The sequence below is a fragment of the Pseudonaja textilis genome, chromosome 6 (genome assembly GCF_049901715.1).
Source record: "Pseudonaja textilis isolate UNSWEBS1 chromosome 6, rPseTex1.2, whole genome shotgun sequence".
NCBI lineage: Eukaryota > Metazoa > Chordata > Lepidosauria > Squamata > Elapidae > Pseudonaja > Pseudonaja textilis.
Genome location: NC_141995.1, coordinates 32,603,088 through 32,618,424, shown reverse-complemented (window position 1 = coordinate 32,618,424; position 15,337 = coordinate 32,603,088). Strand labels below are relative to the sequence as shown.

At 37.3% G+C, this 15,337-nt stretch overlaps 1 protein-coding gene across 2 annotated transcripts in view; it reads right to left on the bottom strand.

Moving 5' to 3' along the window:
• Positions 1-15,337, bottom strand: part of NUDT6 (nudix hydrolase 6) — an 18,017-nt gene extending 2,680 nt beyond the window's left edge. Inside the window, exons 1-4 of one of the 2 annotated variants that reach the window (XM_026698001.2) lie at positions 15,071-15,337; positions 12,585-12,788; positions 6,109-6,164; positions 977-1,031 (exon numbers count right to left, since the gene is read on the bottom strand). In XM_026698001.2, coding sequence (XP_026553786.1) covers positions 977-1,031; positions 6,109-6,164; positions 12,585-12,788; positions 15,071-15,302 — 547 coding nt within the window. In that variant the 5' untranslated portion in view covers positions 15,303-15,337. The remainder of the gene's footprint in view (positions 1-976; positions 1,032-6,108; positions 6,165-12,584; positions 12,789-15,070) is intronic. The other variant, XM_026698002.2, reaches the window with a different exon arrangement.

Genomic DNA, 15,337 nt, shown 5'->3' with positions numbered 1-15,337 from the left:
CTCATATTTATGATGGGTGCAGTGTCCTGGGGTCATGTGATCACCTTTTGCAACCTTCTGACAAACAGTCAATGGGGAAGCCAAATTCACTTAACAACCGTGTTACTAACTTAATAACTGCAGCGATTCACTTAAGAAATATGGCAAGAAAGTTCTTAAATGGGCCAAAACTCACTTAACGAATATCTCATTAGCAATAGAAAATTTGGGCTCAATTGTGATTGTAAAATGAGGATACCTGTATTGCCTCCAAATTAGCTAGGGATTTATTATCTCAAATGTTTATATTCAAAGCTTTGAAGTCCCTAATGAAAAGTATGTCCTAAGTACTTTGAGGATACCTTTCAGCAGCTATTTAATTTAAAACCTCAGATTAGTTTCCCCAATCTGCCTTTATATGTGGAATAAAGGTGATATATACAGATATAATTATTTTATTGGCAAAGCATGGTTTTCCTTTTCATGTGTGCTATTGCTCCCATTTTAGAGCTAAATTAGCAACCATTCCAATAAGACAGTGGTTATCGGTTCTATCATTAAACTTCTAAAAAGGCTGAATAATAAGCTATTCTGCAAATTGCTGTTTGGCTCATATTTAACCAGAACATCTCTTTACCATTCAAGTAATAACAGATATCTCCATAATTTAACTGGATAGCAGCTACATTAAATATGAGATATTTTATATAAATTAAGAAAATGTTTGTATTAAATAATAACAATACCAGCTATTTTGATTCAGTATAGATTAACTCATTAATTCAGTTACAGTTAATTAGAAGTCCTGAATCTTCATAAGAAAATTTGAACTAAATTTTGAACATGACTACTCTGAAGAGCTTATATATTCTTTTTGAAGAGAGCTATCGAGGTACCACAAATCACAACTAAGTTCTCAAATCTGCAAGTTTTGACACCAATTTATAACTGATGATATAACCAATTTATAACTGAATTTATATAGCTAAATACTTACCAATGTCTTCACCTGGTTCTGACAAGCCTCCTGGAAATTTCCATGCATTTCTTGTCTTAAAAGAAACAAAAAGAACTCATTAACTCAGGGCTCCCCAACTCCTGGTCTGTTGGACCAGTACCGGGCCACAGCATGCCCGAAACAGGGCCATGCAAACAAGCAAAGCACCATCGCAAGATGCAGGCAGCACATGAAACCACACCCCCTCTGGTACATGGAAAAATCTCTCAACATGGGACCAGACATTGGTGCCCAAAAGGTTGGAGGCCACAACATTAGCTATTTTCTTGCTTGTTTTGTGTCCTTTTTGCGAGGAAGAACTAGTCCTTATTTATAAACTTGTTTCTTGTTTTTTCAGATGTGATAATTTGAGACAAATGTCTATACAATATATTGCAAGAAAACATCTACTGATTCATCTAATGATTGTCAATTTTGCTGCTCATTAACTATCCAAATAATAAATATAACGTTAAAGAAGTTATTTAGTACTTAGACTTTGTGGCCAGTATTTAAAACAGAGCTTTGAATTTGTAAATACAATTAGTTATATATTAGATGGGAGCCCAAATAATCTAACCTTTAAACACGTATATACTATTTCAGTGTTTCCTTTTTGAAAGCAAAATCCACTCCTTTTCTAAATAAAGATGTATTGATCTAATACTGCTTTATTCGGCACTGGATATAAAATTTTCTTTTGTGTCTGTTAAAATCAGTAAGTGCTGCGTATTACTTTTCTGTTATGCATTGAAAAATAAATCAGATTCTTATATATCACGATTTCTTATTCTATAACTCAGAGTTTTATAAAATGGAGATATCTGTCTGCTGTAATTGTTCACGAAAGATCTAAACTATTTTCCAAATAAACAATGGTTTATAACATGTCATGTATCTTAAGGGTGGGAGACAGCTATATCCTGTTATTGAGCCTTTCTTCAAAACCAATCAGGATAAATCTCAGTTTGTTCAGCTAAGGTACACTTGGCCCCTTTTTCAAAATTTTCTCTTCAGCCCAACTTTAACAACAACAACAACTACTACTACTACAATAACAACAAATAGAAAAGATCATTGTGTGTAAAGTACAGAAATATATACCTGTTTTTTTAAAATCCTGAAACAAGAAATGTGCTCTAATTATGCACTCTTAATATTTATTTTTTAAAAATGGAATGAGGGGACAAAACCAAAAAACAATTATTACAAAACATTATAAATAAAATCTCTAATTAGCAATAAACATTCTACCTGCTTAATCAGGATCCTGCGTTTTAGAACGTATGGAAGATTCATTTCAAAGATGATATCTTGATAGAATGTTCTATTCCTTTATTTTGATGCTTCTAGATAGAGTATTCTGTTTGTTTAGTTTTGGAGTAATAGTTTCCCAATTTTATAGAAAATACAGGCATGTAAGGACAGCCCTTTAGGGGAGTTGACTGTTGTTTATCCAGTCAAGTGATATGCTTCATCTCTGACATCAGCTGACAAATCAGAAAGTATCTAGCCATCAAACCTCTTTCTACATATACCCAATTGAAAGGGGAAAGATCCACCCAAACTGGCTAAAATACTGTGCAAAAAGAGAGATTTGAAACATCAAGAGGTAGACAATAATGATGAGTAGGAGTAATTCTTGATTTACAATTGGTCACTATGCAACCATTTGAAGTTACAATGGACCTATCTGGGGGATCACTTACAACCTGGGTTCAAAATACAGTCGCTTCCCCCCGTGAAAAAGACCGCACGTTGGGGGCTTAGCATTTGAGTCATTTGCAGCATCCCACTTATGTTATATAGGACTTATGTTTTACAGTGGTTTTGGCAAAACTGGTGCATAGCAAACCATGGGTTTGATTTTTCCAACAATCACTAGAAAAGGGGTCACAAAAAAATGGCTGACCCACTTTACAACTGTTATGATTTTCACTAATAAGCAGGCTCCATTAAGTTGTAACTTGAGGACCATCTATGCAGGAATATTCCTTTTCTAGAATCTAGTGAAATTTCCAGGTTTTTTTCTAGCAAGGTTTTATAAACTGTTCTGACCAAACCTAGAGTTTTGCAAAAATTGAATGGGGCTCAATTAATGGGGGAGACTAAGGGAAAAATAATAATAACAACAAATTAATTAAAACATACAGTTCTATGTCATTACAGTTTGTCTCTTAATCTGGAATTCTGAGGTTTTTTCTTTTTTGGAGGTTCTACAGCCTGAAAAAAGCTTTAACCCCTCTGCATATACATATAGGATATATAAAGATCTCTTAGAATGAGGTTAACCAAGAAAAGATTCTGACACAACTTGGATATTTTTTTCAGCTTCAAAGGGAAAAAAAAATCATTAGGCTATTTTATTTTTTAAGGCCATCTGATTCTACAAGGATCCTGGGCAGCTTACAAAAAACTAAATATGTAACTAAAAACCCGTTTAAAACATAAGAAAACCTAACTGTCCAGAGAAGAAAACAACAATTATATTAACCAAACACGACAGTGGTTTCATCAGAGCCCTAACTCCAGCCTGGGAGCAGAGCCGGATCTTAAGGGACCTCCGGAACACTTGGAGAGTGGGAGCCACGGACCTCCAGGGTGGGGGGATGCTATTCTAGGACAGGAAGGACAAATTTCTAAAGCTTCCAATTCACCGTGCAAGTGGATATCCTTACTCTAACCTCTGTTCAACTTGCCCTTCTAAAAACAGTAGCTATTTATGTGTATTAGAACACTATCACTGTCATTATTGATATTAAGTAGGCCAACTTCCCTGCCAGATATGTTGTACTATACAGTATCTCAGAATTCCCCGGTAGGAGAACTTCCATTTGGCAAAGTTAATTCAATCTATCTGGAAAACTCCACATTAAGCAAGATCGTTCTTGGCAAGTCAACTAGTCAGTATTGCAGTCATCCCTACCATGAAATAAACAAGTGTTTGTGGAAAAAAAGCACAGCCTGGCTTGTGGAAAACAATGATGACTTCCTACAACAGATACCCTGTTCTATCAAAAAAAAGAAAAGAAAAAAAAAGAAAACTATGTTCAAGTGACAGCACTAGGTAAATACCAATCTGGCTCCTCATTCACAAAATATTAATGAGTTCTTGACTACTGCATTTTTAAAACCATCTGATAAAATAAATATTTTGTTTCATAAGATTCTAAGACTTTATTTTCAGCCACTGGAAACTGTTCTGTATTTTAACTGGCTTTTGATCCTGCTTACATCACATAAGCAACTCTTGAAATAAACTGACAAAGTACAGATCACTATTATGCAAATACAAGCTGACTTTGAGTTTTCACTAGGCCACATCCTTGAAAGGCTGTAATGTTTCAAAAACACATACAAAGAGAGAGAGGGGCACAAACACATGCACTGACATGTAATCAAAAATACATTTCTAAAACTAAAACAAACTTTAGCAAATTGCATGTGAATTTTAAAGACAATAAATCCAATCCTTAGAAAGTATGATGTGACTTTTAATAAACATTTTTATTTAGAAATGTATTTCATAGCGTTTTAAGGAACAGTGATTTTTATTTTTATTTCATTATTTCTCTAAGCTTAAAATGAAAAAATAATTCAGGATTTGGGAAAATATTTAGTAAATGAATACTGCTTGAATTCTCCGCAGGGGCTTCTTCTGTTTGGTTCTTGGGCTATAGAATACACTAATATAGCTTTTGACCAGCTGTTAACCAACATTAAAATATAAACTTATAAAAATATAAACTGAATTTATATTTTTAAACTTGTGTAACCTCTGCTTGACTTTTAATACAGACAAAGAGTGGCTGTAAAGCTGACAAGTTACAAAATCATGTAACATAACCACAATAAAAATATGACAATCAGTTAACACAGTTGCCATTATGCTTCACTGAAAGTAGCAGAAAGCATAATTGTTGCAGATTACCACAAACAAATTATTTCAATTATCCAATCAACTGGATTTGTTTCGTCCATTCCTATTATTGTTGTAATGTAACCCCTGGAAACCATTACTAAGCACCAGGACCAGAACTATCTGATGCTGAGAACTCTTCTCTCCCCTGTCTTGACCAAGGGTCTCTACTCTTGGCAACTTTAAGCCTGGTGGACTTCAACTCCGAGAATTCCCAGACACCATTCCATTGTCCACTTAAAAGCTTTCTTCTTCTGAAGCCACAAAAATGGAGCCATTTGCTTTTGAGCTATTTGACAGGATTACATGAGTCCCATAGTTCTAGTTTATAGAACTGGGTCATTACAAATTCTCATCTGTTGCAATATATGTAAAATTATTGTTGATAACGGGACATATTTTTCAAAAGTCTTTTGTAATGGCTCGACTATCTGTCTATCTACCTACCTACCTACAAAGTGTTTCCTCAGAAGTGTTTCATTATGTTCAGTAATGCATTATGTTTCTATTTTATGCTTTACAGTATATATTAACATAGGGTATCAACTGCAGTCCTAAAACCAAATAATACTCCCACATAAAGTGAAAACCAAATAAACAAACGTCTTAATTAACTCAAACAGAACACAATTAGAATGCATTGACCAAAAAAGATGCCAATATCAACTTTCAGTTAAAAAATAAAACCTCTCAGTGAAATTTAACATTCAGAAACTTTCAAAACTTAGCTTAGCTTTCTAAAAATAGAACTGGCGATGTAGTCAGCTCATTGCTATTCCAATTGATCTTGGAATGAAACTGAGAGAAAAGAATGAGTATTTACTTTTTTCTGTCATTTTAACTGCAGATGAAAATGGAATGGTTTAATTTTATTATTAACTTATGCTGAAAGAATACTAAGGGTTGCTTAACCAAAATAATATGTACTCATACTAGAGGAATAGAAATAAGACATATGCACTTAAAGTTGGTTCACTTTGCATAATCCTATCTTGGCATAAACACATTACTTGAGAATGTGTGCAACAATCCATGTAGAGAATTATATTACATATTGAGCTAAAATGAAAAGCACACTGCTGGATCTCAAGTCTTTTTTTTTTCATCAAATAAAAGTTCTTGGCCTGAAGCAGATTAAAAGCCTTTTGCTCAAGGAAAGGGCCTCTTAATCCAAATCAATTTAAACACATTATAAATAATGTGACATACTTACTTTATTTTTGTCTTGAACAACCAATACTCTCCCAGTGTGGGTATCCAATACAGCACCTGTTGGGAGAAAGAATATTTTTTGTTTTATCAAAAAAATAGTAATGCCATGATTCACTTCAAAACTAATATGGAACTTCCTCTCTATCAAAGCCACTGGAACAAAGTTTAGTTTCTTGATTACATAAATTCCTGGCAGACTATAAATTATGTTCACTCATATATATCCATGCCACTGATTTTTCACCTTATTTCAATTTTAGAAGTATTTCTAGCTAAGTGTTTCTGTAATGTATGCTAGTTAGTTAGTATTTTGTCTTGATATATTTATGTTATGTTACTGATAAGGTCTTATGACTATTTAATAAACCATAATTAACTAACTAAACTAACTAACTAAAGTATGCAGATTATTAAGATTTTGTTATTTCAGATACAAAAGTATACAAAAAATTAATACAAGGCACAAGTATTTCCAAACAAAGGAAAAACTGAAGAATGAGACTAAAAATAACCCCTTCTTTAAGGGAGTAATCACACGTCTGTATGTGGGAGAGAATATTTTGTAAATGCAACAGGAATCCGGAACAAAATTTCTGAAAGGACATTCCTTTGGAAAGCACTCACCAATTTTCTATATTCTACAATGATTTCATCCTTCTGATATATGACTGTTAATGTGCTAGCTGGTGTGGAATTCTGTTTATTAGTCAAACTGGAAGTTTGGACTAACTTTGAACTTGTCTGTTATTATGCTAAGACTATATTTAGTCTCTTTATAGGAACATACATCTCAGCTGCTAAAACCTATCAAGCCCACTGAACAACCTTACAGTTTATCCATGTAGGGACCAGTAATGCCACCAAAAAAAGTACAATTGTATCATCTCACATTTTGAAGCTCCAGGAAGGAATTTCAAGGATTTGAAGCATAGGAGGTGCTCTTATCAATCTTTCCTATCCAAACATACTACAGATAAGCAGTTAAATGTGGGAATTATGAACTTTGCTCACATTCTAAGACAACTTCCATTCATTATTTTTAAGAAATACAGGACAAGGAATAAGGTACAAAATGTCTGGAAAAGACAATGTTTTCCAATGTCCAGAGACAAAATGGGCAACTGGAGAACCAAAGCTGTCTGTTCAACATTAACATGCAGAAATCACTAAAAACAATATAGTAACTTCCAGATGTCATAAAGCAGGCCAGATACATCACGTGCAGGCCATGCCCACCCTGCCTCCACAAAGGCAAAAAGTGTCGCAATACATCACGATCTGCCCTGTGATGTGATCGAGTTTGACACCTCTATAATAAAGGATTAAGTACAGAACTAACTGTACTTTTCTTACTCGATTTTTCAATTAATTTCCTAAATAGTTTGTGGCAATGTGATAGACATACTGTAATCTTGATTTAGTGACATACCTAGCATACTACTCTATTAAATTTTAATCAGCAGGTAATAGGTTATTGGGCATATAAGCACTATTCCTCATTACCAGACTAAATTCAATGAGCAAGTTCTCAGTTGTAAAATAACTAAAATACGGCTGTTTGTGTTACACTTGGAAAAAATAATTCATACCACATGATGACTATATAATGTATAAATACACTGAAATGACTTTCCCAAGTTGATTTGAAGGGCAGCTTTCCTCAGGCTGCATTTTGGCTTTTTTGTATTTTGGCCATCCTGACATAAACATCTATATATATGATTTTTGTCTATTTCAGGGGTGTCACACTCAAGGACCATTGGCTGAATCCGGCCCACAATGTGGTTGGATCTGGCGCACAGGGCTGTCCTGGTCTGTATATATTGCTTTGGTCCAGTCTACTCACATTGCTTTGGCTTAGTCTACTCGCGTCACTTCGGCCTACCCAATGCAGAGAGGAAAGATCAAGCCAGTGAAGCTTTGGTCCAGTCTACCTGGTGCGAAGAGAAAAGCCAAGCCAATGTAGCTTCGGCCTGGTCTCGCCACTTAGGCCAGAATAGCTTCAGCCTGGTCTTCTCAATGCGAAGAGGAAACATGCCAGCAGATTGGGGACTGGCATCAAGCTGGCCACGCCCATCTAGTCAGCCACACCTACCCAGTCAGCCACACACCCATGGCCCCTCGAGGTCAACCACAGCCCTAATGTGGCTCTCAATGAAATTGAGTTTGACACCCCTGGTCTATATCATATATCCCACTCATGTTGGTAGGAAAGTCATTTGGTGAATTCTGCCCCTATGAGATATAAAGGAGTAGGAATCTAGAAGCAAGCTTTACTGGTTCTAGCCCTGCTCTGGAATAGTTTTCCTTTAGGTTAGGGTAGACCCTTTCCTAGAGTAGAGGTCACCAGAGGTGGTCCATGAGAAAATTTTGGTGGTCCGCAGCACGCTTGTATCTTTAACAGGGGCGATACTGGGGCGGATGGACTGATGCATGGGGAAGGAAGATAGCACGCAGGAGATTGTGGCATTGGAGCCCTTTCCAGGTGTTCCCTGGTCTGCGAGGGAGTGGGGGGAAAGGAACCTCTGAACTGATGCTGGGGGTGGGAATCTGATGTCCAGAGGCCGACGAGCCACGTGCTGAAGACGAGATGGCTGGCGGGGAGATGGGGAAACAGGGGTGATACCAGCGGCAGATGGACTGATGCGCATGGGAAATCGCAGCATCGGAGCTCTTCCCAGGTGTTCCCTGGTCTGTGAGGGGGTGAGGGGAACCTCTGAACTGGTGTTGTATCCCGCCTCCACGCATCGAGGAGGCCGAGCGGCTGCCAGCGATGCCCTCAGGTGAAGATGTTGTGAGGGGGAGGCTCAACCCCTTCCCTCAGGAGCTGCAAAGTGCTCACCGCCTCTCTGGCACCCGCCAAGCCTCCTCCTTCCTGATGGGCATGTGAGCGCTTCTGGCGAGGAGAAAGAGAAGCACGGTGGGAGGAGGCTTGATGGCTACCAGAGGGGCAAAGAGCGCTTTGGGGCTCCTGAGGGGAGGGGTCGAGTCTGCCTTGCAACATCTTCACCTGAGGGCATTGCTGGCAGCTGCTCGGCATCCTCGATGCGCAGAGGCAGGACGCAACAGCAGTTCAGAGGTTGTTTGTATTATAGCACTGCTATAATTATAATTTATAATTTAATTTACTTCTGAAAAAGACAGTGAAAACAAATTGGGAACCAGAAAGTTTGAGAAATTCATTAGATAAGAAGGATAGGACATTTGTTTTACAAGAATTTGATTGATAGTATGAAGCGAATTAGGTTCTAGTTTTTCCTTTTTTGTGAATGTGTATTATATTTTCTTGTTTGAAATTTATATTTTGTAACCTGTTTACTGTTCTTCATTATAATACACGATTACATAGGCATTAGTACTATTAAGAACAGATTGTTTATATTTATATTGGAACCATGCTTTTTGTTATTGTTTAAAAGGATTTGCAAGAAGATTGACCTTTTGCAGAAAAAAATCCAGAGCTTTTAATGGATGAGAAAGTCACTATTGCATAGTGTTTCATTTAGGGTGGGAATAATGTTTACATGTTTTTTAAAGGTTTTAAGCAATTCTGTAAACTGCTGGGAGCCTTTGGAAGTTCGCGGTGTGGAAATGACATTAATCATTCATAAGTAAATAAACTGAACGATGAAGGCTCTTCTATTTTTTTTAATACCAAATATACTAGATCATCAAACTTTCAATTTAAACAATGTTAAACAAGCCACTATGTTAACACTATGAAAAAAAGGAGTAGGCAACACTTTACAAATTTGGATTTCAAATCTCAGTATGCCCAACTAGTAAAGATATGTAAAAGGCACATGATGCTCACTTTTGGACTAAATTATTATAACCATACCATATTAACAGAGTGGAACCTGATACATAATTTCCCAGTTTCCACATAGTGTCACTATATTTAAGTTTTTGTTTCAACCTCTCTCATTTTGTCTGGCAGAATTTAAAAGGGCTGAACTTTAACTAATTCATGCTTAGGTAACTAGGAATTCCAACTGGAAATTAAAATTGTATTGATAATTGATGTTGAGTTGTATCTTTCACGCTTTAGGAAAACATGCTCAAACATGCCCTTAAAAATAAATAAAAAACATCTTTTGTTTTGCTGCCCTCTACTGACTTAGTTACAGGTCAAACTAGAAAAATTAGAGTATCGTGCAAAAGTTCATTTATTTTAGTAATGCAACTTAAAGGTGAAACTAATATATGAGATAGACTCATTACATGCAAAGCGAGATAATTCAAGCCATGATTTGTCATAATTCTGATTATTATGGCTTGTTACAGCTCATGAAAACCCCAAATCCACAATCTCAGAAAATTAGAATATTACATGCAATCAATAAAACAAGGATTGTACATAGAACAATATCGGATCTCTGAAAAGTATAAGCATGCATATGTACTCAGTATTTGGTTCCTGCCACACTGCTGAGGTGTTATGGAAGACCAGGATACTTCAATAGCGGCCTTCAGCTCTTCTGCATTGTTCGGTCTCATGTCTCTCATCTTTCTCTTGGCAATGCCCCATAGATTTTCTTTGGGGTTCAGGTCAGGTGAGTTTTCTGGTTAATCAAGCACAGTAATCCCATGGTCATTGAACCAGGTTTTGGTGCTTTTGGCAGTGTGGGCAGGTACCAAGTCCTGCTGGATAAAGCATTTATCCTCCCCATAAAGCTTGTTTGCGGAAGGAAGCATGAAGTGCTCCAAAATCTCCTGGTAGATGGCTGGGTTGACCCTGGACTTAATGAAGCACAGTGGACCAACACCAGCAGATGACATGGCTCCCCAAATCAACAGAGACTGTGGAAACTTCACACTGGACTTCAAGCATCTTGCAGTGTGTGCCTCTCCATTATTCCTCCAGACTCGGTCCTTGGTTTCTAAATGAGATGCAAAAGTTGCTCTCATCAGAAAAGAGGACTTTGGACCACTGAGCAACAGACCAGTTCTGTTTTTCTTTAGCCCAGAAGATACTTCTGATGTTGTTTTTGTTCAGGAACAGCTTGACAAGAAGGAACGGCTTGACAAGGAACGGCTTGACAAGAAGCCCATTTGAAGCCCATGTCCAGGATCTGTCTGTGTGCGGTGGCTCTTGATGCACTGACTCCAGCCTCAGTCCACTCCTTGTGAAAGTCCCCAAGACTTTTGAATGGCCTTTTCCTGACAATCCTCTCCAGGCTGCGGTCATCCCTGCTGCTTGTGCACCTTTTTCTTCCACACTTTTCCTTTCCATATAACTTTCTATTAATGTGCTTTGATGCAGCACTTTGGGAACATCCAACTTCTTTTGCAATTACCTTTTGAGGCTTTCCCTCCTTATGGAGGAGTTCGATGATGGTTTTCTGCACAACTGTGAAGTCAGCAGTCTTTCCCATGATTGTGATTCCTACTGAACCAGACTGGGAGACCATTTAAAGGCTCAGGAACCCTTTGCAGGTGTTATGGCTTAATTAGCTGATTAGTGTAGGACACTTTGAGCCTAGAATATTGAACCTTTTTACAATATTCTAATTTTCTGAGATTGTGGATTTGGGGTTTTCATGAGCTGCAAGCCATAATCATCTCAATTATGACAAATCACGGCTTGAACTATCTTGCTTTGCATGTAATGAGTCTATCTCATATATTAGTTTCACCTTTTAAGTTGCATTACTGAAATAAATGAGCTTTTGCATGAGATTCTAATTTTTCAAGTTTCACCTGTACATTAAAATCCAAATAGATATTTTTGTGCTTAAGGATTCAATTGTAGCAATCTTAAGTTTTTGTCTTGAACGTGTAAAACATACCTTTCACATACCTTGCTGAAAGAAAAGCAGCGAAAAACTTTCAATAGTGGGTGGGAGAGGTAGGATAAAAGATAAAAGGTAGATAAAAATAAAAGGTACGGTGAAAGAGCCAGTGTCGTGTAGAGGTTAAAGTACTGGCCTAGAAACCTGGAGACTGGGAGTTCTAGTTGGCCTTAGACATGAAAGTCAGCTGGGTGACTTTGGGCTAGTCATTCTCTCGACTCCAAATTATCTTACAGGGTAATTGTTGTGGGGCAAATAGGAAGAAGGAATATTAAGTATGTTCATTGCCTTAAATTCCTTGTGTGTCTAATCACACTTGGCCAAAGAAAGCTATTCTATTCTATTCTATTCTATTCTATTCTATTCTATTCTATTCTATTCTAATTCTATTCCTATTCCATTCCATCCCATTCTTCCATGTAAAACATAATAAAGGTGGGATACAAAATATAACAAATAAAAATAAAATTATCCAAATTTACAGAAGTCTCCTTATGTCCAAATAAAGAAAGGAGGTGGGGGAATAGCAAGCCTGCATTATATGCTTATTCTACTTGCTTATAAAAAAAATGCTAGGGGTAATAAGATGTGGTTATCTGGTATTTTGTACTGTTAATCCTTTGTAAAAGCCTATTTTTGTCTTTTATTTGTTTGTATGTGTGTGATGTTTTCTAGTGCTTACCTGCAACACCTACTTGATGAGTGGCATAAACTGGTAGTCTGCTACATCCTTCTGCTAACCAGAGAGCCAGTGTAGATGAGTCTGATTCTGCATGGTGAAAAGTAAACCCTTGCTCTGCAGCAGTAGCTATAAATCTGCTTTGCAGAATAGGGACATGCAGCCATACTGCTATGTGGCCTTCTGCTCGCCATTGCGTGATAGCACCTAAAGGAGAAAAATACCGGACAAGGTGTTGATAATGTCTGTGCTAAACATTTTAATTAGTGGTTGACTGTTTCCCTTTAATTTCTCTCATATTGTTTTAACAGTTGAGAAAAAAATGCTAGTCAAAATTTCCTCAGCCTGAGATACCGGTATAATGACAGAATTTGAAAACTCTCAGTATTTGAGTTCTAATCTAGATTTTTTTTTTTTGCTTTTTGTGACCCTTTACTCCCTTTGTTTCGGGGTAGAGTGAGTGGAACTGAGCAATTTACTGGCTGGATGCCCTTCCTGACACCTACACGGAGTTCACAGCAGATATTTTTTCTTTGTGCCCTGATACAGAAACAACTGCCACTGCCTAGGATCAAACTCTCAACCTTCTGAATGGGAAGCGAGCTTCTTCACCTATAGGTCATACCACTCATTTGAGTTTTAATCTAGATACCACATAAAAAATAGCTAATTATGTAGATGAAGTTCAATCTGAAATCTGCTTTTAAATGATTTAAATATTTCATGTATTCCATTATAAAGTGTCTTAAATTTTTGTAAAACATTGTAGGATTTAGTTATAGTAGATATTCTCAGTAGAAATTTTTGGAAAGAGAGTGTATGTATCTGAAAAACACAGGATATGACAGAGGCACCTCATGGCTCTCTGGAGATCATATCCCAGGGATCTTGATGCAGCCAGAAAAGCTCAGCAGGCATAAAGTGTTTGAAAGTGGAATGGAGGCAGGTTTCGATCATACTCTCCTGCACAAGAGACATAAACACATGAGTAAAAAGCTGAAGATCTCCACAATAGGCTTATGAAGACAACAGCATGTGCTGGAAGCAACCAGCCCAAAGAGCTCCAGCATTCTAGAGCTTGGTGCAGCCAGTCTAAGTGAAGCAAGGTGGGACTATTTAAATCTGGTGTTATATTGCAACAGGATTTCAACTGCTTCTGGCTTTCAGTCTGAAGTGCTACTCAGCCCTAATGCTATTTCAGTGCAATTTTATTTTTCATTTCCTTCATGTACTGTATAAAGTAGTGCAATCTAGGAAATTAATTTTTGTGCTTAGCAAACATTGAAAACATAATTTAAATGGTTTTTTAATTAACACACTTTTAAAATGTGAGAACAGCTAAAACAAATTAACAGAATAACAATTCTTTAATTAAGGATCCTTCCCTCATACCAGTCTAATTTTTAAATTATATTGACAAAGTACAGAAATTAATAATAATAATTTCCATATCCCTGTAAAATGGGAAACCCTAGTATTGCAGTGGGGTGCAAATCGCTAGATGAAATAAATGTATGTTTTAATAAAAATATTAAATATGGATGTTAAATGTTGGAGATTTCTCAATATTATTAATACTGTTAGGGGTACTTCCAAACTAGATGATTAAAAATGGCTATTTTACAATTCTGGTTTAAAAAAAAGACTAGTTCAACAAAACTATTCCAAGTATAAGAAAAATGCTCTTCAGAACCGGAGAAATGATTTGTGACTTCATCCCTCTAATATTATTAGAACTGCTCCTCAGCCTGCAATACTATACCATTTATTTAGGGCTCAAATTAACTGAAATCAAGGTAATTTACTGAATAAAAGTGCTTATGAATGAGAAAGAATCTTTATGAAGTTTTTATTTATAACTATTAATAACTACCTGATTATTTCGGTATTCAGAGCAACAGCAATTTTGGTTTAATTGCATATTAAAACCTCAATTCCCTGCATCACATTAGCTTTTCACTAGCATGATGTCCCTGGTATGTGTACAAACCATTCTCCTATTTTGTTACTCACGATTACATCACTCCTTCAGTTCATTTCTAGTTGGCAAAATATCACATCACACTTCTGTCTCTATGTCGGTATAGCTAACTGAGTGATTAGGGGGAAAAAAAAACCTTTTGCTCATAACGATCACGCATCATTTGGTAGACGAAAAAGAAGTATTAAAGCTAATTGGTTCAATGGAGTGTATCTGCTAGTTTGGCTGACAATTGCTCCCTTTTCCCAAGAAAGAAACAGCGCTTGGCCATAATATAATTCATACATTTTGCTCCGAAAATTGTCTCTGGACCAATTTTATCAGGGAAATTTGGGGAGGGGGGGAAGATACATTCTGCACGTATTCAAATACAGATTTTTGGTTTTTTTCCCCCATCTATCCTGCCGTGGAAGTTGCAGAACTCTCAGAAAACCTGCGAGCAAAGACCTTTGGTCCGACTGTGCTCTGTCCTCTGTCTCCCCACAAGCTTCCAGCAAAAGGCACTTGCCCTGTAGCCAGCGCCCGAAGGCGGCTTGATCCAGGCTCTCAGGTGAGCGTAGCTGAGCCAGGTGTAAGCTCACTCCGCCGAACTTATCCCGTCGCGGCTTCAACCCTGGTTCGGCCACGCTGAAGCGTCGGCGACCGCTCACGCCGCCCCGAACTTCGGGCCGCTGTAGCAGCCGCCAGCGGGACGAGAGCAAACGCCGGCTGTGAGCGGACCAAACAGTCCAGCCGGCCATGGCGGCTGCGTTGCTGCTGCAAAGGAACGCCGAGA